The 23,626-nt window shown below is 45.5% G+C and overlaps 1 protein-coding gene across 6 annotated transcripts in view; it reads left to right on the forward strand.

Annotated features, from left to right (window-relative positions):
• Window positions 1–23,626, forward strand: part of LOC147006561 (uncharacterized) — a 79,394-nt gene that overhangs the window by 24,342 nt on the left and 31,426 nt on the right. Inside the window, exons 1-4 of one of the 6 annotated variants that reach the window (XM_085868560.1) lie at window positions 65–1,842; window positions 2,542–2,731; window positions 2,977–3,114; window positions 17,161–22,480. In XM_085868560.1, coding sequence (XP_085724686.1) covers window positions 1,795–1,842; window positions 2,542–2,731; window positions 2,977–3,114; window positions 17,161–18,866 — 2,082 coding nt within the window. In that variant the 5' untranslated portion in view covers window positions 65–1,794 and the 3' untranslated portion in view covers window positions 18,867–22,480. Of the gene's footprint in view, window positions 1–62; window positions 1,843–2,541; window positions 2,732–2,976; window positions 3,115–17,160; window positions 22,481–23,626 lie in introns of those variants that run through there. The other 5 variants (XM_085868562.1, XM_085868561.1, XM_085868564.1 and 2 more) reach the window with 5 other exon arrangements.

Consider the following 23,626-nt stretch of genomic DNA (forward strand, 5'->3'; position numbering starts at 1 on the left):
TTTGAAGGAGGTGGGAATGGGGGGGGGGATCAACGGGGGTAGTAAATATCGAGATTTTGGATCGGGGAAGATATGAGATTGTGGTGTTCAGCAACTTTGAAGACCTGCAGGGAGGACTGAGATTGAAGAGAGCAAAGGAGTTTGGAAGAATCTCTTCGGATTACTCTCAAACATGTGGTTTTGTTTTCTCCTGTGGTTTGCTTCCTCATACGGTGGTGTTTTGTATTTATTTTTTTATCTTTCAAACTGTCATTTCCAGATTGAGTTTGTTTTCAACACCCAAGCACTCGAGGTCTTTGTCTCCAATTTTGTGTTTGTTTTTGTATTTTTTGAATTCCCTTTTTTTGTTTTGGGTTTCTCTTTCCTTTTCTGAACTGTTGTATTTGTCCATTGTGTTCGGTGTGTCTGTGTACGTTTGTGTCTGTCTGTCGACGTGTCCATGTCTTCATATTTTCACTTCAAAAATGGTTTTCTCTGTTTCGGCTTGTCCGATCGATGCAAAATTTTAATCTTCGGAAGAACTGATGGAGAATGTTTTTATTGTTAAGATTGTCGTCAAATGTCACATGGTGTGGCAGCAATATTGAATTGAGGGGAAAATTTGAATATCTTTTTTCTGAAACCACTCAACGAAAATAATTGAAACTTTGCATATGTTATCAACCCTTGTCAAAGTGGACATCTCTCTGGCTATTATCAGAGAACCACCTCACCGCCGTCGAGTCTGGCATTTCACTCAGGCTGACTGGCAGGGTCTCCAAGGAGCCATCAAACTTACAGGCTGGTCTCCTATCCCTACTTTCTCCAACATCAACTCATCCTGGGAATTCTTTCAAAGAAACTTGCTCTCCCTCATGCAAAGATTTATCCCCTCTCGTCTTCAGTTGTCCTACCCTTCCTCCCGCCCATAGTTCACTGAAGCTTGTGGTGAGGCAGTTGTCCTGAAACAACTTGCCTTTGCCTCATGGAAAGCAAACCCAATTGAGGGTAATCTCAGTTCCTTCCATAAAGCTCAGAACAAGTGTGTATCCACTCTCAGGAGAACCAGAAAACGACTCCTTTCTTGTCTGAACTTTCAAACCTCTCTCCCTCCTTCAAATCCTGGTGGCATCTCATCAAATCTGTTTCTGGTGGATGTTCCCCTCCATCCCCTCCCTTTCCTCAAATGGCCGCACTGCTTACACGTTACGTGAAAAAAGCTGAATGCCTAAACTCGGTGTTTGCATCGAAATCTTGTTTCCCAAAACCATCGCTTTCTCTACTCACCTGACCCAGTCTCACCCAACTGTCCCTTTTCTCCTGACAAGGTGGAGAGCTTGTTGTCAAACGGTCCAGATGGCATCAGCCCACGTGTCCCAAAAACCTGCTCCTCTGTTCTTGCTACCCTCTCTCTGTTCTGTTCACCCTCTGATTTGCTCAAGGTCATCTGCCATCTGCTTGGAAATCAGCAAACATCACTGCCCTGCATAAAAAGGTGCAAAAACAGATCCCTGCAACTACAGACCAATCAGCCTTCTCCAAATTATCAGCAAGGTTAAGGAATCCATCATCACTTCAGAGATTAAATCCTTCCTCTTCTCCAATGGCCTGATTTCCGTTCATCAATTTGGTTTCAGACCAGGTCACTCTACCCTGGATATGCTGCTGCTGCTATCCCAACGATGGATGGAGGTCCTCAATGCCAGACATGAAATCAGAGCCACATCCCAAGACATATCGTGTGCTTTTGACACGGTCTAGTACCCTGCCCTGCTGACCAAACTCTCTTCCTATGGTATCCAAGGCCTGCCTTAAATGGAGTTCTTTCATCCCCTCTTCCTGTCCAGGCTGGAGTTCCACAAGGTATCGTTCTGGGCCCTGTTTGAAAGCTGGGTTTGAAAGCTGTTTTTTCCCAAGGTTTGAATTAATTGTTGTGCTTGGTAGACATTTGTGAATACATTTACAGAGAGAGGAGGGGGAAGAGAGGGGGGCATCACAATTCAAGAGAGTGGGAGAGAGGAGGTGGCGAGAGAGGGGACGTGAGAGTGGGGCGAGAGAGGAGGGGCGAGACTAGGGGTGAGAGAGGGGAGGAGAGGGGGGGAGAGAGAGGGGACGTCATAATTCTTCTTCTTCTTGGTTTAATATGACGTCACAATTGACGCTGGGGACCTGAGTATGTTTCCCAAGTTATGGCCATTTATGATTGGGTTGGTCCGATCGAATTGAAACAATGCCCCAATCCAGTCGTCGTTTACGAGAGCGAAGGAACGAAGCTGCACATACTGGCACGCAACTCCGGGCAGGCACTCGTATTTTTAACTCCGTTATGGAGGGATGATTGTCGATAAATACAAAAACAGAACATAAAGAACGTTGATTCGTATCGAGGGAATGATCATCGACGAACTCGGACTCGATTTTCACTTTCCCAACACAATCTGAAACACAAACAATCCGTGAAAACGAAACGTTCAATCTTTGTATTTATTTTAAATCATGGACACGTGATGTGGCGGGAACCAATCAGACACCGCGATCTCGCGGTTCGTTTTTCCCAAACAGCTCGCGCTCTTCACTCGGTTACCACAGCGTACCGTCCTTCACCGACACGACGTGCGGCCCACAATGACCCGAGATCTCAGAGCGAACACCCCGGGATCCACGAGCGGCTCCGATGGAGGATACGTGGGAGGTTCTCCGGAAGACCGCGGATCCATGGTCGGTTCACCCGAGGACAAGGAGTCCAGACCCGGTACGTGACGTGCACTCCGGACCGAGAACTTGTGTTTCCCGTGCTGATCCGTGCTGTGTACTAACACAGGAACTCATTGATTTAGTGAATGTCACGATGTCTGGAGCGGAGCCGGAATTGAATTGTGAATGGAAATCCCATCCATGACATGTTACCCTCCCTCTTGTACATGTATGACATCATTTTATACCTCATCACTTCATACATCATTCGATTCCTCTTTAATCTCGTTTGCAACAAATCAGATGAATATTTACTTGTGATGAGGGGCCTCTGCACCGGCACACAATGGCCTGTTCTTGAGGACTGCAGTGGCAGCTTTAACGTCCTTGAGGAATCACTGGATGAGAAGACTAGAGACTTACCTTTGCTTTCAGAGGAAGGTATGCTCACTGATGCAACAGCTTTCCTGTGCATCACCAGGTTAGGAGTTTATAGCTCGTCATGTGACAACCTTATTTGAGGCCAAATTATGTTCAATATCTGTCTATAATTCCAGCAATCTCTGTGTGTGTGTCTGTCTGTCTGCGACCGCCGTTTCTCGACGACCGCCGTCCGATCTGATTGAAACTTGCCAGGAATATTGCCGGGGACCCGCGGATGTGTCTTTTCAAGGTTTGATATTAATCGGACGAGCGGTTCCCAAGTCACGGCCATTTTATTACTTTTTTCAGTGTTGGAAAGGTGTATATATCGCAGCTGAAGTGTCGTTCCACCTTATCATGCCATTTTTCCCAAGGATATCTCAGAATAATGATAACAGCATATTAATAAAAATAATCGCACAATAATTGGCAGTAATAAAAAGAATAACGTGATTCAATGACCAATATCTGTCAACCAATAACGACCTATATATTGTCTGTCAACCAATAATGACCAATAGCGTCTGTCAACCAATGACAGAACATGGTGCAATGACATCACGAATGACGTCACAATGTTTATTTATTTATTGTTTGTTTTTTGCACGATTGACATCACAATTCTTCTTCTTCGTTTGGTATGACGTCACAATCGACGATGGGGACCTGAGTATGTGCCTTTTCAAGGTTTGATATCGTTCTTCATCCGTTTCAGCTTTTCCCAAATGTTTCCCAAGGTTTGAAAGCTGTTTTTTCCCAAGGTTTGAATTAATTGTTCAAATTATTAATTAATCCCAAGGTTTGAATTAACCCAAGGGAAAGAGCTGTTTCCCAAGGGTGTGAAAGCTGTTTTTTCCCAAGGTTTGAATTAATTGTTGTGCTTGGTAGACATTTATGAATACATTTACAGAGAGAGGGATGAGAGAGGAGGGGAAGAGAGGGGAAGAGAGGGGGGGCGGGAGAGGGGATGGAAAGAGGGGGCATCACAATTCAAGAGAGGGGGGTGAGAGAGAGGGGGCATCACAATTCAAGAGAGGGGGGAGAGAGGAGTGGCGAGACGAGGCGGGGAGAAAGAGGGGGCGTCACAATTCTTCTTCTTCGTTTGATATGACGTCACAATTGACGCTGGGGACCTGAGTATGTTTCCCAAGTTATGGCCATTTATGATACGGTTGGTCCGATCGAATTGAAACAATGCCCCAATCCAGTCGTCGTTTACGAGAGCGAAGGAACGAGGCTGCACCTACGGGCCCGCACTAGTTATATTTAAAGACGTGAAGGGTGAACTTAGTTACGACTAAACTAGTCGGCTGTTTGAAGAGTAGAGTTGGTGAGAGTTTACCAGGAAACTAATTAATTCTGCTCGATGGATGGAAGTCACAAGTTCAAGGTCAAAGTTTGACCCCAAATCGTTTTTCATGAAATTTTAACCTGAAGCTGTGACCTCGACCTCGACCTTTGACCTGCTGTAAGAAATGTTATGAAACCATTGTCACGGCATAAGAATGTTTGCTCCGACTCTGTTTATGTGTTTTGGGAAAATATTGTTACGTCTGAGGGGGGGGGGTATGCATTCAAAGGGTAATTATGATGTTTAATTAGGTATGCCATGCTGTTCGAGTTGTACCAGGATCTCGATGTAATAAGTAGCAATTCAGTGGTGATAAGTTGTCTCGTAAATGTCCATTTTTTCAAGGGGGAAATGATAATTGTCACGGAATTAGATAGGGAGACGGGTTAGGGTAAGCGTGTCTGCGTAAACCCTTTTAGTATTCCCTGGAGGCTTGCCGTGACGTAACAGGACAGTGCTGCGGATGGCTCCACCCCGTGATCACGATTGGCGGAAGGCGACGGCGGAGGGCCAATAAAAACGGCTCGATTGGAAGTGACGAGGACTCGAGGATAAAAAGTTCTGTTCGAGGAAAAGGGGTGGAAGAAGAAGATTGATAAAGAGAAACCGTTTTGGTGGAGGCTGTTGGGCTCGGAGCGTGCTCGATTGTTGCGCTGGTTCGTTCCTGGATTGATCGTGTCTCGTGGCCTTGCTGTTCCTCGTGCCTCACCTCGGTTGGCTCTGGGGTTCTGCTGGCTCGGAGTACGGGGTCGAACGGCGGGCGGACCTGCCTCCCTCTCCTGCTCGCAACTTGGCGCCAGAACTGGCTCCCTGGCGGCTGTGAGCGGACTTGGGCCGACACCAGGAGGTCGACAGCACCACGGTGTCTCCTGCCCCTGACGAGCGCAACGCCAGCTCGTCCGGCGCCAATCCAGGGACTGTTGCGCCTACACCACGGGCCAGCCTGACCACCAGGACCAGCTACGTTTTGTCTGTGTGTGTGTGTGTGTGTGTGTGTGTGTGTGTGTGTGTGTGTGTGTGTGTGTGTGTGTGTGTGTGTGTGTGTGTGTGTGTGTGTGTGTGTGTGTGTGTGTACCTGGCGCCTTAGAGGGTTTGAGATTTGTATATTGGAATTGTTTGTGTTTTCCCCACGCCCGAACCCACACCACCATCCCGTCGAATCGCCCCGGATCCCTCCTCTTGCCGAGTCTTATTATTATTTCTGTTAGAGAAATAAACATTATTAACTCAGTGAAAAGCGACTCGTGCCACCTTCCTCGTCCCGTTTGCGGTAGAGCGATTAAAACCGCCATCTTTGGGTTATAAAAAAATAAACCGCCTCCATCGTTTCGGCTCATTCTCCGTTCGCGGGACTGTTCAAGTCCCGTGGACGTCACAATATCATGAAGGTATTCCTGGCGTTGGTTTAATGGTTGGGGTGGTGGGCTTGGTTTACTTGGGTCCTGAATTCAAATCCCACTTGGCTGTTGAATTAATACCAGGTGGGGTTGACTCAGCTTGTCATCCTTCTGAGATTGGCAAAGTGATATCAGCAAGCTGGGATGATTGATCCGTTTGAGTATCTTGTGTCAGAGTGGTCACCTGTCCAGGATTGTGTCCAATGACGCAGGTAACTGCTGTTGCAGCACTGATGCTCTCTCTGTACAGAGTGTGGTCTTCATGGATGGATCATAAAGGACACGTTTAACAACATTACCCATCAGGAAGGGTCAGGGACGTGAACTCTCATGAGCACCTGACTAATGAAATAATTTATAGTTAATCAAAACCCTTTTTTAATTGAGGAAAGTGTGAAAATGAAAATGTACGTTTACTTGTTTGTTTACTTGTTTACCAGCACATACGACCTGTCGCTTCACTGATGGGAGTATTCACAGGAAGAGGGAGAGGAGGTAGGGAATGAGGGAAATGAGGGATGGGAAGCATAGAGGAGAGGAAGGAGGTGAGAGGTGAAGTGGGAGAGAGGAGGGAGGTGAGAGGGGAAAAGGGAGAGAGGAGGGAGGGGAAGGATCGAGGACGACGAGGGGTTGGAGAGAGATGGATAGGGTGAGGAGAGAGAGGGAGAAGGGAGAGGAGGAGGGGATCCAGGCAGATGTGACGCCGAGTTTAACACCCATGCGGGAGACAATACACACATTTATGAATCACCCTGCCTGTGAAACACTGGGATGACAGTTTATAACTGGGTCGGGATTCAAACCCAGGCGAGACAGCTTAGAGCGAGCATGCGTACCTCTCCGCTACCCTGCCGTGATGTGGTAATTTATTGCTGTTGAGGAAGGGGGAGGTGGCACAAGGGGATGGGAAGGCAGCATGAGGGAGGGGGGGAATCGTGAGGGGGGAAGGCAGCTTGAGGGGAGGAGAATGCAGCACGAGGGAAGGGGAATGTTTCATTTCACTAATTTCAAGCGCAGGTTCAAACCAAAGCAAACAACAATGAGCTTCGCAGCGAAGCGGAGGTGATTTTTGCTCACGCCAGATGCAGATGTAAGCAGCAAGGATGGTTCATGAAGATGATGTCAGCTGACTTCCAAGCAGAGGGAAGATGACCCCGGGAAAATTATGGATTGAATGGAGCAGAATGTTTGAAAGTACAACATGCCGTCGTTTGATTATATCCGTCCCGGAAGTGATGTTGACTTCTACTGGTGGAATACATAAAGCTCAATTATTTTTTATTTTGTTTTTTTTTGTTGCCGCACACACACGAAGCGAAAGGTGGAGTTAAGCAGTTTGTTGATTTTGTCTGTCCGTCAGTCTGTCGACAAACATCAGTTTATATTCGAGGAACAACTTCATTTCAGTTGACAGTTATATTTTCAACATTAATCGGAAAACAAACCTGCAGTTTATCAGTACTTTGGCTATGAATCTGTCCTGATCGCACATGCATAGAGAGGAAGAAGATTGTCATTTTAATCTGCCTGCAAAATTGAAACAAAATTGAAAATCATTCCAGACAAGAAACTTACTGTTTTTAAGGATGTTATAAAGGACACAAACAACAGTGTTCCGTCTCCACCTCGAGGCACTGAAGCGAGTGCACCAGTTACCCACCCGGAGGATGTCACGGCAAAAGACACCAATGTGCCCTTTGTGGTGTTTTATGGGTGAAACCTACAATGCCTTCATCAAGTATTCACACCCCTAGACTTTTTCACATTTTGTTGTGTTCCAGTCTGACTTCAAAATGGATTAAATTTAAATGTTTTGTCCCTGATCAACACAAAATACCCCGTAATGGCAAAGAGGAAACATATTCGAAATTTTTACAAATCAATGAAAACTGAAAAGATGAAATGTCTTACGTCATTGCGTATTCAACCCTCTCAGTCAATACTTTGTGGTGTTGCAGTGCTGCTTTGGCTGTATACTTGGGGTAATTGTCCCGTTGGAACGTAAATCTTCGCCGCAGTCGAAGGTCTTTTGCACTCTGAAGCAGGTTCTCCTCAAGGAGGAGGAGATTGTAACCTTACTCTGTGCAGAGCGTTGGTGCTGCTTCAGCAGTCTCCTTGGCTATTGGGGCACAATCCTGGACGGGTCGCCACTCCGACAGTATACCAGCATGCGGGCGCTCACTTTGCCGACCCCGGAAGGATGACAGGCCGAGTTAACCCCACCTGGTATTAATTCAACAGCTGAGTGGGATTTGAACTCAGTACCCTGCGATCCAAAGCCCGGCACCCTAACCATTAAGTCAACATCAGGCAGACAACTCCTCAAGGATTTGCTTCTATTTGGCTCCATTATTTGTTTCCTCCATCCTTGCAAGTCTCCCAGTCCCTGCCGCTGAAAAGCATCCCCAGAGCATGATGCCGCCGCCACCATGCCTCACAGTAGGGATGGTTTTGGATGGGTGATGAGCTGTGCTCAGTTTCTGCCAGATGTAGTGCTTTGCATTCAGACCAGAGTTCCATTTTCGTCTCATCAGACCACAGAATGTTTTGCTTCTTGCTCTCAACGTCTTTCACGTGCCTTTTTACAAACTCAAGACGTGCTGTCATGTGCTTTTTTCTCAGGAGTGGGTTCTTTCTCGTCATTTTGATTTTTCTCGTCATTGTCGTCATTGAAAGCCTTGATTTTTGAAATGCTGCAGAGACCTTTATCCTTCCGACAGGTTCCCCCATCTCAGTAAAATAACTCTGAAGTTCTGTCAGAATGGTCGTTGGGTTCTCCTTTACCTCCCTGACAAAGGTCCTTCTTGTCCGGTTGCTCAGTTTGTTCAGACGGTCAACTCTAGGAAGAGTCTGGGTAGTTCATATTCTTTCCATTTCCTGATGATGGAGCTCACTGTGCTCTTGGGACGTTTCAACACTAGAAATTGACTTCATACCCATCCCCAGATCTATGCCTCCTCACAATTTTATCTCGGAGTTAGATGGACAGTTCCTTGGACTTCATGGAAGAGTTTCTGTTGTGACCTGGACTGTCAACTTTGGGACCTTATCTGGAAAGGTGTGTTTCTTTTTCGAAATGATGTCCAATCATTTGAATTGGCCACAGGTGGACTCCAATCAAGTTTTTTTGTGCACATTGTCGAGGCTCGTGTGAGAGGGAACACACAACGCACAACAAGGGGGGGGGGTAGGGGGCAGGAGAGGGAAAGACAAAACAATGGGGAATAGAGACATTCGGAGATCTGTAGTAGGGTGAGGGAACATGGGGTATACAAGATGGACACGACAGAGACTTTCAGGAAGGAAAGCAGGGAATTTGAAGGAGCTGGGTTTGGGGTGGATTAACGGGGTTAGAAAAGATCGTGGTTTTGGATGGGGGAAGATAAGAGGTGGTGGTGAACAGCTGTTTTGAATACCTGGAGGGAAGAGTGGGATTGAAGAGAATGTGGGAGCTTGTTCCAGAGGCAGGAAAAAAGAGGAATGAAAGAGTTAAGGTGAGCAGTGATTCTTCATTTTGGCAGTTTCACCAGAAGGGGTTTTTTGTCAGACCTTGAGTACCCTGAGGAAATGTAGGGGGGACAGATCACAGACAGAGCAGGGGGGCAAGGCCAGGGAGGGGATGGTAGAAGATAGAAAGACCACCAAGTCTCTCCGGTGAGAGATTGAGAGACCCAAAGACTCAGCCTCATCGTGGGAGATACCAATTGTCCTTAAAGCCTTGGTTTCCATAGTGTGAAGTGGAGCTATAGGTGTGAGGCTTCAGCACAACCCCAGAGCGGGGATCAGTAATCCATCAGATTGCGGATGAAAGCTTTGTCAATGGTTGGAATCTCAGGTGTGCCAAAGAAGGACGAAGCACAATGGAGGATGCAGGTTGAGGATTGACTTTGGAAGCCAGCTTGGAGATTTGGCTTTCCGAGTAAAGATCATGGCAGATAGTGAGATCCAGAAGCTTGAATGAAAGGACTTCGAAAAACGGAATGTTGAGAAAGTAGATTGGGGGGCAGGGTGGAAGGGGGTTCCAGACAGTCCTTTCGGAGAGACATAGTGAGGGTGTGAGTTGTCAGGATTGAACGGAAAATGGATGGAGAAAAACACAGAAAAATCTGAGAGGAAAACCTGCTGCCCTCTGCAAGAAAACTGAAATTGGGACAGAAGCTCAACTTACATCATGATAACGACCCGAAGCACACAATCAAAGCCACACTGGAGTGGCTGAGGAACAAAAAGATATCCTTGAGGAGTCCAGTCAGAGCCCCGACATAAATTCAATCGAAAATCTGTGGCATGACTTGAAGATTGCTGTCCATCAACGCTCCCCATGCAGCTTGTCTGAGCTTGAACAGTTTGTTGAAGAATTGGCAAATATTTTCCAATCAAGGTGTGCAAATTTGTTAGAGACCAGTCCCAACAGACTCACAGGTGTCATTGCTGTCAAAGGTGTTCCACCAAGTATTAACTCAGGGGGGTGGACACTTATCCAACCAAGATATTCTAGTTTTGTTCTTTTAATTAATTTTCTCGAATTTGTAGAATTTGGTTTTTTGTTTGGAAGTTGTGGGTTTCGGTGGGTAAATAAAGGGGGAAAAAGTCTGATTTAATGCAATTTAATTCCAGGCGAGAAGGCAACAAAAGGTGAAAATTTTTGAAAGGGGTGTGGACTTTCTGTTGGCAATGTAAATACCCAACACCCAAGGACACTTTAAGAAGATGGCCGGATGGAGTAAATCAGGACAGGTGCAGGTTCTGTGAGGTACAAATAGAAAACACCATCAACTTCTCTCAAATTGTAAAAACCTCATGTCAGAACACCTGTGCACACAAAGGTACAACAAGGTATCAAGAGCAATCCACCGACACATGTGCAAAAACATTAATATCCCAGTCTCAGAGAACTCTTGCAAGCACGAACCAAATGTGATACCAGGATCTGAAAAAGGAACCTGGAAATTGAAGAGCGCCGACATTGCACCAGTGATAATCAGACCAACAGGAGTGATTCTGTGACAATATATAAACAAGAACAATTTTATCCAAAGCAATTTATGAGAAGAGAAAAAAGCAGAACAAGGATGTGGACGGGATTGAAATCCTGAAAAAGGAACAACAAAACATGGAAAGGAAATGCCTTGAGTGATCGACTGTGTCATGACGTCATAATTATAACTAACATTATATTATTATACCATAATAAATTATATAATCATAATAACTAACAGCACAGCATAATTGTTGATCCAAAATCAGATGGAGATTTCTATTTAATCTTTCATTGTATTGTTGACGTCATGAAAAGGTTTTGTATGTGGGTCTTAGGGATTTTGCGAGCAATCTTCGGCAGCTCGGGCAAAAAAAATCCAAAATGTCTGCCCTAACCTCATGATCCCCCTGTCCCAAAGGAACGACATGTAAAAGGATCAATCCAAAAATGGCATCACTGCACCCCTGAGCTGGGCATGCAGACGAGTAGTAGTGGTAGATTATAGTCATAGTGGTAGATGTAGTAGTAGTGGTAGATTATAGTCGTAGTGGTAGATGTAGTAGTAGTGGTAGATGTAGTAGTAATCGTCGTTTTCGTATTCAGGTTTTTCCAAGGGATTTCCAATTTTTGATGCTTGTTTGGTGTTTGTACTTCTCAACTTGATTTGATTGTTTGGTCTTCGATTTTCTTTCCGAGCAGGATGACATGTTCCGCATCGAATGTACTTCTCTGTCGTACATTTTGTACGTAATTTTATGAATGATTTTACATCAACAATGACATAATGTGAAAAGTAGAAGTTATTCATTATATTTTCGCACCCCTGCCTCACTTTGCACTTCTTGATGCCGTATAAACCAAGTCTGTCATAATCATTGGAATCTCCAGCGATGAAGCTGAGTCTATGGTTCTCTTACTCTCACACCGGTGGTCTCTCCGTCTTCTCCAGGTTCATTTCTGGTCCTGTACCACCCTTTTCCTTGCTCTGTACACCCATCCCCAAATTTTGATCCAAAGGGCTTTCTCAGTCTTCCAGTAACCAATCCAGGTTTTTTGCTCACCTCCACTCATTTGCGACTCATTTCTCCAGCCTGTGGAACCAACTTCCTCAGACTTAAATCTGACTCTTCCGTCAGATATTCACCAACACCCCTCCCACCCCCCCACTATCCATATTCATGAAATTTTCCCCCTCTCAAAGCCTTCCTTGCCTCCCCAAGCCCTCTCCAAAATAAAAGCCCACCTCAAACTGACTTCCTCCTTTCCAGATTCATGTGCTTTCCCCCCTTGTTCCTCACCATCCTTTTCTTGTTCCATCTCCAGTTTTCCTTTCCCCTTCTTGCTGTGTTTGAGTTTGCATTCAGCTTGTTCACCCCTTTGTCCACCCACTTCCCTTTGATCTCATTCTTCCAAATGCCCATCCTTAATCCAAGTGATCCTCCATTGAACCTCCATCCTGTTGTAGTTGTGTCCTCGCCTTCTCCCCATCTCCTTCCACGATGTTCGGGTCTTTTCTGTGTTCAAGGCCTCTCATGGGTGCCTCAAAAAATATTAGAAATTAATGATTGGAAAATTTGTTATTGGTTTTGGGGATATTTGGGGGGTTTTTGGGGACTTCTCTGCACAATATACAGTATTTCTGGATCCAACAGGTGATCTTGTTCCAAGCTTGTGTCGAAGAAATTCTCAATTCCTCCTGTACATTTGAATAAATTAAAACAGGAAAAACAAACACAAACATCGATATGGAGAATTGGGGCAACACAAGCAACACACTCTTTCCCCGACTCTGCAGTGCATAGAAACTTTGAATTATTTTGTAGTTTTCAGTGAGACAAGGTCTGTTTACCCTCCAAACATGCTGACGCGGTAGCTGACATGTTGAGGGTTCAGGGAAGAATCACTCGCAGCTTTGTTGCAGCAGCCATCTGGAGGTCAGCTTAATTTTGAAGGGAAAAGGAATATTTATGAACTAAAGGTCGATAGGAGTTTTCAGAGGGGGTGAGAACATCCAACGATGTTTTGATCATCCTCGAGACAGAATGGCGTCAAGCCTGCAGCCCTTTGGGTGCTGGGGTGGATCACACATGGCTCCTTGGTCCGGAGGTCGGAAAGTCAGCCCGCATTGAATAGGCGAGGGAGAGATTTATAATCTGCTCTGGGCAGTTCATTCCTTGGTTGGTGTTGTTGTGACCCAACCAGACTTTCAACAGCGAAAACAGCTGAGTCAGGAAGAGCGTTAAATCATCCACTATCGGAGGTGTGTCACCCTTCCTGTTTCTTTTGGGTGTTCTTCTGTTGGTTGTTCGGGTGTATCCATGTCTTTGTTTGTTGATGAGGTTACTCAGTGGGTCCAGAGCCAGACAAAACAAGAGGGGGGAAAGACTGTCTCCCTGGAACATCCCATGCCATATATTCACATCTGGTATTTCGATATTTCCTTCTGAGTGCTGTCCTATCAACGTGGTATTCCAGAGTTACATTGCTTTCTCAATCAGTTTGATGACTTGGGGATTGATTTTGCCTATTTGCATGCATTTTATCATCCATGAATGTGGAACACTGTCAAAAGCTTCCTTATAGTCCATCCAGATGGTGGACAATTTGGTTCTTCGCACTTTGAAATTTTCAAGTTCAACCTTGTTCAGTCGTAGGTGGTGGCCCTTTTTTTCTACGTCTCAACCTCCTTGTTGGGTTCGGTGATGGAACATCATTTCTGTCATGATTCCTGTTGGAAGCTTGTATGTTGTTATTTGACATGTTATTGGCTGGTATTTGTGAGGAAGTTGGGTTTTTTCAGATTTTTAGGTGAGAAATATGTTTCCATCTCCGAACCACTCATGCACTTCCTTTTCCTCTTGGATCAGTTGTTTGAAAGTCCTGGTGTCCTGATTGTGGAGACCATCAAGTTGTTTCAGCCAGAAGTTTGGAATTCCATCAGGTCCTGGATTTTAAAGTTTGGTGGCATTTTTTGAAGTTATTTAAATTATTTATTTCTTCATCAATAATCACTGGGGACATTTCCTCAACCCACATGGTGCTTCTTCTTTTCCAAGTCCATGATACATTCTGCCTCCTTGTTGTGTTCCTTTCGATCTCCAATAATTCCTTTCCAGAATATTTCTCCATCTTTTCTTTTTCAGGGGGGGGTTGACATTCTGTTTTTGTTTCCCCAATTCGTGGAAGAATCTCTTCAGGTTACTCTCAAACATGTGGTTTTGTTTTCTCCTGTTGTTTGCCTCCTCATACTGTGCTGTAACTTATTTATTACACCGCGGCGACATCGCGCTGTTATATAATTGGCTATTCTGTCCTGTGTCTTCTGTCACACTTATTGTTGGGTGTGATGTGGCCGGAGATTGCCGGGTGGATTGTGGGCGGAGATTGCCGGGTGGGTTGTGGGCGGAGATTGCCGGGTGGATTGTGGGCAGAGATTGCCGGGTGGATTGTGAGCGGAGATTGCCGGGTGGATTGTGGGCAGAGATTGCCGGGTGGATTGTGAGCGGAGATTGCCGGGTGGATTGTGGGCGGAGATTGTCGGGTGGATTGTGGGCAGAGATTGTCGGGTGGATTGTGGGCGGAGATTGCCGGGTGGATTGTGGGCGGAGATTGCCGGGTGGATTGTGGGCGGAGATAGCCGGGTGGATTTTGGGTGGAGATTGCCGGGTGGATTGTGGGCGGAGATTGCCGGGTGGATTGTGGGCGGAGATTGCCGGGTGGATTGTGGGCGGAGATTGCCGGGTGGATTGTGGGCGGAGATTGCCGGGTGGATTGTGGGCGGAGATTGCCGGGTGGATTGTGGGCGGAGATTGCCGGGTGGATTGTGGGCGGAGATTGCCGGGTGGATTGTGGGGAGAGATTGCCGGGTGGATTGTGGGCGGAGATTGCCGGGTGGATTGTGGGCGGAGATTGCCGGGTGGATTGTGGGGAGAGATTGCCAGGTGGATTGTGGGCAGAGATTGCCGGGTGGATTGTGGGCGGAAATTGCCGGGTGGATTGTGGGCGGAGATTGCCGGGTGGATTGTGGGCGGAGATTGCCGGGTGGATTGTGGGGGTAGATTGCCGGGTGGATTCTGGGCGGAGATTTCCGGGTGGGTTGTGGGCGGAGATTGCCGGGTGGATTGTGGGGGGAGATTGCCGGGTGGATTCTGGGCGGAGATTGCCGGGTGGATTCTGGGCGGAGATTTCCGGGTGGGTTGTGGGCGGAGATTGCCGGGTGGATTGTGGGCGGAGATTGCCGGGTGGATTGTGGGGGGAGATTGCCGGGTGGATTCTGGGCGGAGATTTCCGGGTGGATTGTGGGCAGAGATTGCCGGGTGGATTCTGGGCGGAGATTTCCGGGTGGGTTGTGGGCGGAGATTGCCGGGTGGATTGTGGGCGGAGATTGCCGGGTGGATTGTGGGCGGAGATTGTCGGGTGGATTGTGGGCAGAGATTGTTTTCTGTGTGATGATCGTTTTCTGTGTGATGTCGGAAGTTGATTTTCTGAGCAGGAAGTGATAATCTTCCTGTTCCGTTCGTTGTTGACAGGCAGCGTTGTAACTCGAGTTCTTCATTGTTTTTTATCTTGCCAAAACGAAGTTTTTGCAAGATATGTTAGTCAGCTTGTATGTTTTTATTTTTATTTTTTGTCTGTAATCAAGTATAAAGAATTCTGCAGAGTTTTTTTTGTTCGTTTTTTTTTTTTTTTTTGTAACTTCGCATATCAGAGGCCTATAGAGGTCCCTTTCAGTGCACAAAATTTTGAAGGTCAAGGTCAAAGGTCAAGGTCACTTTGGCGCAAATTCACCGTGAGTCTACGAAATTTAAATTTTTTGCAGTAATTGTTGATCGGATCGTCTTCAAACTTCATGGGAATATAGTTCATGGTCTGGCGCTCAAAACATGAAGTTTTGGTGGCAAGATATGTTAGTCAGCTTGTATGTTTTTTTTTTTTTTGTCTAATCATGTATAAAAAATTCTGCAGAGCACAGTTATCATTGGAAATTTTTGTAACTTCGCATATCAGAGGCCTAGAGAGGTCCCTTTCAGTGCACAAAATGTTGAAGGTCAAGGTCACTTTGTCGCAAATCAGGGGAGTCGACGAAACCCTTATTTTTTGAGTAATTTTAATCGGATCGTCTCCAAACTTTATGGGAATGTAGTATATGGTCTGACGCTCAGATGATTAGTTTTTGGTGGCGATTGGCCTTGACCTTCATGGTTAGCGCCTAAGGTCAAACATATTTGACCCCAAGGACAAATTTTCAAGTTTTAGGAACCATATCGTGTAATACCTCAAATTGAACACCTCGATGAGTGCTTTCTAGATATGTCAAGCTTGAGACATTATGACGTCATTTGGTGACGTTATGAGGCAAACACATATTTTTCATGGTAACTCTGTAGAACGATTCTCATCGGAATCTCTCGGAGGCAGATATTCCTCAAGGAGTCGCTCCTGGTGGATAGCAGCTCTGTTCACCTCAGTGTTACCTTAAAGAAGTCACACGTGGTCACCTTTTGGCAAGACCGTTGGTTTTTTATTATTTTTTTTTAAATCTTTCTCGCTATCATTTTCATATTGAGTTTGTTTTCAACTTCCAAGCACTCAAGGTCTTTGTCTCCAATTTTGTTTGATTTTTACATTTTTAATTCTCTTTTTTCGTTTTGGGTTTCTCTTTCCTTTCCTGAACTGTTGTATTTGTGCAATGTGTTCGGTTTGTCTGTGTGCGTTCGTGTCTGTCTGTCTATGTGTCCACGTCTTCATATTTTCATGTTAATTGTTTTCGGTGTTTCCGCTTGTCCGATCGATGCAAAATTTTAAACATAGGAGGAACTCCCGATGGAGAATGTTTTTATTGTTAACATTGTCGTCATATGTCACATGGTATGGCAACCATATTAAATTAAAGGGGAAAATCTGAATATCATTTTCCCTGAAACCACTCAACGAAAATAATTGAAACTTTGCATATGTTATCAACTCCCCATGGGGTATATCCGGTGATAATGATGACGTCATCAGTGAACTCTTCTTCCAGCCATGATTGGTTGAATTTAAATCCTTCTCTGAAAAATCTGAAACTTCATTTATCTGATCTATGACCAGACGTGAGTGAATAATTCCATTTTTGACGTTCATAACCCATTCCAAGAAACAATGTCATATAATAGGGTGCATGGATGACATGAGCATGTGGGCCATGATAGTAGTGGCCATAATAGTGGGGTGATCAGTTAATCATGGTAATTTCGTTCAGAATGAACATGCAGGGTGAGACTTTGTACTCCACGAGTACTGTTCAAGTCGTAAAAGGAAGTTATTGATGTTTTTGCTCCATTCTTAATTTACAGAGAAAAAAATTGAAACATCGTCGCGTGTCAACTGTTCCTCATCGGTGGACACAGAAGTTCCTTTCGATCATCACCTGACAGAGATTTTTTGTCAGGATGTTGACAAGTTTAGGGGTGTGTCTACAAACAACAACAACAACTGCGACAGGTGCATCAATGTCTTGCAACAGGAGAGCCAAAGAAGTGAGAAGACAAACAATTTATCTGTTACCAACAAAGACTTCACCTCCTCATGTTTAAAAGGATGTGTTGAAATATGCACAGGTGAGACGTCATACAGGTGTACTGTGTGTCAGAAGGGATTTGCTTCATCTTCATGTCTTTTGACACATCAAACATTGCACACCAGTGAGAAATTTTACAAGTGTTCACAATGCCGGAAGGCTTTTTGTTCTTCATCAAATTTATGTCATCATCAAAAAATACATTCGGGGAAGAAACCATACAATTGTTCTGTGTGTAACAAGGCCTTTACTCATTCATCAACTGCATCAATACATCAAAGAACACACACCGGAGAGAAACCTTACAAGTGTTCTGTGTGTAACAAAGCGTTTAATCAATCATCAACTGCATCAATACATCAAAGAATACACACCGAAGAGAAACCTTACAAGTGTTCTGTGTGTAACAAAGCGTTCAATCATTTATCTAACTTTTATCAACATCAAAGAATGCACATCGCAAAGAAACCCTTCAATTGTTCTGTGTGTAACAAGGATTTTTATCATCAATCAACTTTATCGAGACATCAAAGAATACACACGAGAGAGAAACTCTTCAATTGTTCTGTGTGTAACAAGGTTTTTTATCATCAATCAACTTTATTGAGACATCAAAGAATACACAACGGAGATAAACCTTACAATTGTTCTGTGTGTAACAAGGCCTTTACTCATTCATCAACTGCATCAATACATCAAAGAACACACACCGGAGAGAAACCTTACAAGTGTTCTGTGTGCAACAAAGTGTTTAATCATTTATCTAACTTATATCAACATCAAAGAATGCACACCGGAGAGAAACCTTACAAGTGTTCTGTGTGTAACAAAGCGTTTAATCAATCATCAACTGCATCAATACATCAAAGAATACACACCGAAGAGAAACCTTACAAGTGTTCTGTGTGTAACAAAGCGTTCAATCATTTATCTAACTTTTATCAACATCAAAGAATGCACATCGCAAAGAAACCCTTCAATTGTTCTGTGTGTAACAAGGATTTTTATCATCAATCAACTTTATCGAGACATCAAAGAATACACACGAGAGAGAAACTCTTCAATTGTTCTGTGTGTAACAAGGTTTTTTATCATCAATCAACTTTATTGAGACATCAAAGAATACACACCGGAGAGAAACCCTACAATTGTTCTGTATGTCACAAGGCCTTCACTCATTCATCATCTGCATCGACACATCAAAGAATACACAACGGAGATAAACCTTACAATTGTACTGTGTGTAACAAAGCGTTCAATGATTTATCTAACTTTCATAAACATCAAAGAATACACACCGGAGAAAAACCCTTCAACTGTTCTGTGTGCAACAAAGCGTTTAATAATCCATCATCTGCATCTCGACATCAAAGAATACATCAGAGCAAAAAAATTCCAGTGACAGGTGCGAGGATAAGATGCCACACATGGGATGGAAATAACAACGAATCCAGCGCCATCGATTGCAAAGAAGAGCAATGAAAAATACAAAAAGATACATCAACAAATATATACCAACAACTGGGAGAACGACAAAAGAGCAGGCTGATTGTAAAAAGATCTGAAAAGAGTTGGGGAGAGACAAAGAAGGTACTTTGCAGTGGCTTGGAAGATGTCATGTTAACTGGGATGGAGAACGAGTCAGAGTGCAGTGTCTACAGAACGTCTACACCCCCTTTCAAAATTTTAACCTTTTGATGCCTTGTTGCCTGAAATTATAAATTATTATTAAATCAGACTTTTTACACCTTTATTTACACATCGTAACCCACAACTTCCAAGTGAAAAATTAATTATACAACTTTCAAAAAATTAATTAAAAACACAGAACTAGAATATTGTTTCAGATTCTCACCTGCCGGCGTGTGAACGACCGCATTTAGCCAATGGCGGCCGTCTCGCCCACCGAACGGACAATCCAGTAGCGGCTTTCTGGATCAACGCCGAAAACCAGCCACGGGTGTGTTTTTAACCACACCACAACCTTGTCCGTACTCTACCCGCGCTACAGGGTCAATTGTCGATTTTCCTAATTAATCACGCGGATAGATTACCGAGAGATTGTACCTCAACGGGGCCGCTGGGACACGAGCTGCTTAATGCAGCTCGCTCCATTTTGGGATAACTGAGCGGGGTGTTATCGCGAGCCCCGTTGAACCCAATCGCTTTACCGGCTTTTTAAAAACCAACTATATTCCGAGTGCAAGATGGCAGCTCAATTAAGGGAAGAGGACGTAACAAACGGGTTACATTTAAACAAGCACATTTATTTCACACAGCACACGCAAACAGTGTTGCAATCATGCAGGTATGCAATCAATGGGGGTAGGGACAAAACACGAGCAAGACAAAGAGCTACAACCATCTATTTACTCTGTACACACTTAACAGTTCTACTTACGGACATGGCGCCACAACGTTCATTCAAAAGAAAAGCAAGGGAAAACCCCAGGACAGACAAGCGGCAGACTGGACCCCTTGGGGTCTTAAAACACGGAGCCGTGTAGACCGCAGAGGCTACGCGAGACCGGGCTGGCTACCTTCACCTTGCTGGGCCGACCTGTCTCCACTACCCACGTGGTAAGGCACGGCTCGGCAGGCCACGCGCCTAGGCTCCGCTGCTCTACGCTCTTCTCCTTTCCACACACCTCCACAACCTCCAGCGCAGACGACCCTCTCTCCATGCAGAGCCAACTCGACAACCCAGAGACGACTGCCACCCTCTCTTTAGCGCGACTTTTTATCTCCACGGCCCTTCGCCCCTCCCTTCGCAGCGCGTGGGGAAAGAATTCTGGAAGTTTTATTGCTGTTGCCCCCAAGGGGAGGTGTCGCCAGGGTCATTGTCCGCCCAAAATGAGGCCCCTCCTTTACATCACCTTTGAACCCTGGCTCGATCTGCCCCTCCCCCCTCAGGGAAAGCAGGGAAAGGGGGAGGGGAAATCCCAGGCGTTATCGGAACTTCTCTCTTCGGAGCTGTGGTTCTGCCCGCACTCCATGGTGGCAACGGGTTTTCCTACCGTTGCCTTTGTTTCCTTTCTTGATGAGTATCCATGGCAGAGACGTTATTCGATGTGGAGAGGTTGGTGGTGTGGTAGTGGTGTCGTTGAAATGTGGTTATGGGGAAGGTGGTTGTGGTTGTTGTGGAGCTGGTTGATGCTGGCGTTTGTGGTGGTCGTGAGGGTGGTGTGGTTGGGCGCTTGTGGTAAAGGTGGTTGTGTGAAGGTGGTGGTGGAGAAGGTGTTGGTGGTGGTGGTAGTTGTTGTGAAGTGGTTGATGAGAGCGATGTTGGTGGTGGAGGTGGTGGTTGTGAAGCGGTTGGTCAAAAATAACAATAGTAAAAGAAAAACGGCTTACTCAAAGATCACAGCCCTGATCACACGAATAAACCCCATTAGACAACGGTGGGGAAATCTATCTGAACACAGACTTATGGGCATAACTGATCTTAGGACCTATATGGTGCTCTGCAAATTTCCACAGCCGTAACAATATCTTGGTGGTATTGGTGTCCACCCCCACTTATAAAGGCTATTGCAAACGAGCTCAGGTGTGATCAATCACCTTCAAAATCACACACTAGTTTAATTGACCTCCACCTGTTTAAATTGTAGTGATTCTTATCATTTCAGAATAACATCAGCCGTCTTTGTGGGTTTCCACTGCTGGGTAGTGAATTTTACAACAAATGCTCAATTATGAGCACCGAGGAGTTTTCAAAATACCTCTGGGATGAAGTTGTAGAAAGGCACAGATCAGGGGATGGGCATAAAATATTTCAAAGGCCTTGAATATCCCTTGGAACACAGTCAAGACAATCATGAAGAAATGGAACGCGTATGGTACCACGAAGACCCTGCTGATATCAGGCTGTCACTCCAAACTGGATGACCAAGCAAGGAGACTGATCAGAGCCACCAAGAGGCCAACGGTAACTTTGAAAGAGCTTCAGGCCTTCATGGCAAGGACTGATCACTGGTATCCATGTGACAACAATATCCCAAGCACTCCACAAGTCTGGGTTGCACGGTCCAGTGGCAAAAAGGAAGCCATTACACAAACAAGGACAAATGTGTCCAAGAGCCGCGTCCTAAAAGTTTTGTCTTCACCAGAAGAAGAAGAAGAAGAAGAAGAAAAAAACAACAACTTCCGATATTTCGTCAGTGCCTTGATGGAGCCAATAGCGAGACCCGTCATGGACGATCGTCGTTCATGACGAGAAAATAGTGTATTTACGAAATTACAACACATTAAATGGAATAATCTTTAAATAGTAACGTGACCTTTTTGAAACTTTAAAGCAAATGTCCGAATATATTTAAAAGTTCATGAGAGACGCTCTCAAAAGGCACCCTCAATGCGAGAATGTGTACAGGTGTTTAGTATTGTGATGTCCACGGGACTTGAACAGTCCCGCTAACGTAGAATGAGCCGAAACGATGGAGGCGGTTTATTTTTTATAACCCAAAGATCTGGCCCGTGGTGTAGACGCAACAGTCCCTGGATTGGCATCGGACGAGCTGGCGTTGCGCTCGTCAAGGGCAGGAGACACCGTGGTGCTGTCGACCTCCTGGTGTCGGCCCAAGTTCGCTCACAGCCGCCAGGGAGCCAGTTCTGGCGCCAAGTTGCGAGCAGGAGAGGGAGGCAAGTCCGCCCGCCGTTCGACCCCGTACTCCGAGCCAGCAGAACCCCAGAGCAAACCGAGGTGAGGCACGAGGCACAGCGAGGCCACAAGACACGATCAATCCAGGAACGAACCAGCGCAACAATAGAGCACGCTCTGAGCCCAACAGCCTCCACCAAAACGGTTTTTCTTTATCGATCTTTATCTTCCACCCCTTTTCCCCGAACAGAACCTTTTTATCCTCGAGTCCTCGTCACTCCCAATCGAGCCGTTTTATTGGCCCTCCGCTGTCGCCTTCCGCCAATCGTGATCACGGGGCGGAGCCATCCGCAGCACTGTCCTGTGACATCACGGCAAGCCTCCAGGGAATACTAAAAGGGTTTACGCAGACACACTTACCCTAACCCGTCTCCCTATCTAATTACGTGACAATTATCATTTCCCCCTTGAAGAAATGGACATTTACGAGACAACTTATCACCACTGAATTGCTACTTATTACATCGAGATCCTGGTCACTCGAACAGCATGGCATACCGAATTAAACATCCTAATTACCCTTTGAATGCATACCCCCCCCCCCCACTCAGACGTAACAGTATTTAAGGAGATCCGGATCCTGTATATAAAGAGCCGCGTCCTAAAGGCTTTTTCTTCACCAGAAGAAGAACAACAACAACAACAACGCGGACCTCTCTTAGAGCCACGTTCGCTACGTGAGGAGCGGCCAAAAAGGCCATCTTGAGTCCCGTTTGAGGTCCACAAAAAACACTCGAGAGATTCCAAAGCCATGCGGAAAAAAGTTTTGTGGCCTGATTGAACTTATGGAAAAACGCAACATTTGGTGCATTCCCAACAAAGCACATCAACCAAAGGACATCATACCTCCTGTGAAGGCTGGTGGTGGCAGCATCATGTGATGGGGATGTTTCTCATAATCAGGGACTGGGGCACTTTTGATAGTTTTTGCATTCCAAGTCTCGGCTTGTGTAAGAGCTAATACACAGAAACATATCATATCACAAGGCAGGAGACAAGAAGGGAGGGAGAGAGAAGCACAAAATAGCACGGAAGAAAGACAAGAGGATACATGTGGAAGAGAGAGGCATGGGATGGGGTAAACAAGAGGGTACAACCGGGACTTTCAGGAAGGAATCCAGGGAATTTGAAGGAGGTGGGTATGGGGGGGGGTCAACGTGGGCAGGAAATATCAAGATTTTGGATGGCGGAAGATAAGAGATGGTGGTGAACAGCTTGTTTGAAGACCTGGAAGGAGGACTGGGATTGAAGAGGGCAGATGAGTTTGTTCCAGAGGCAGGAAAAATGAGGAATGAAAGAGTGAAGGTGAGCAGTGATTCTTGATATTGGCAGTTTCACCAGAAGGGGGTTTTTGTCAGACCTTGAGTACCCTGAGGAAATATAGGGGGGACAGATCACAGACAGAGCAAGGGGGTGGGGGGAGCGCAATAGAGCGCAAGGCCGGGGGGGGGGGTGGGGAGATGGTTGAAGACAGAAAGACCACCTATCTGCCTGCGGTGAGAGAGTGAGAGACGCAAAGTCTCAGCTTCATCGCGGGAAATACCAATGAGACTAAAAGTCTTGGTTTCCACAGCGTGAAGTC

The sequence above is a fragment of the Eptatretus burgeri genome, unplaced genomic scaffold (genome assembly GCF_056783735.1).
Source record: "Eptatretus burgeri isolate ZD-2024b unplaced genomic scaffold, Ebu_testis_v1 Ebu_testis_scaffold_3165, whole genome shotgun sequence".
Lineage (NCBI taxonomy): Eukaryota > Metazoa > Chordata > Myxini > Myxiniformes > Myxinidae > Eptatretus > Eptatretus burgeri.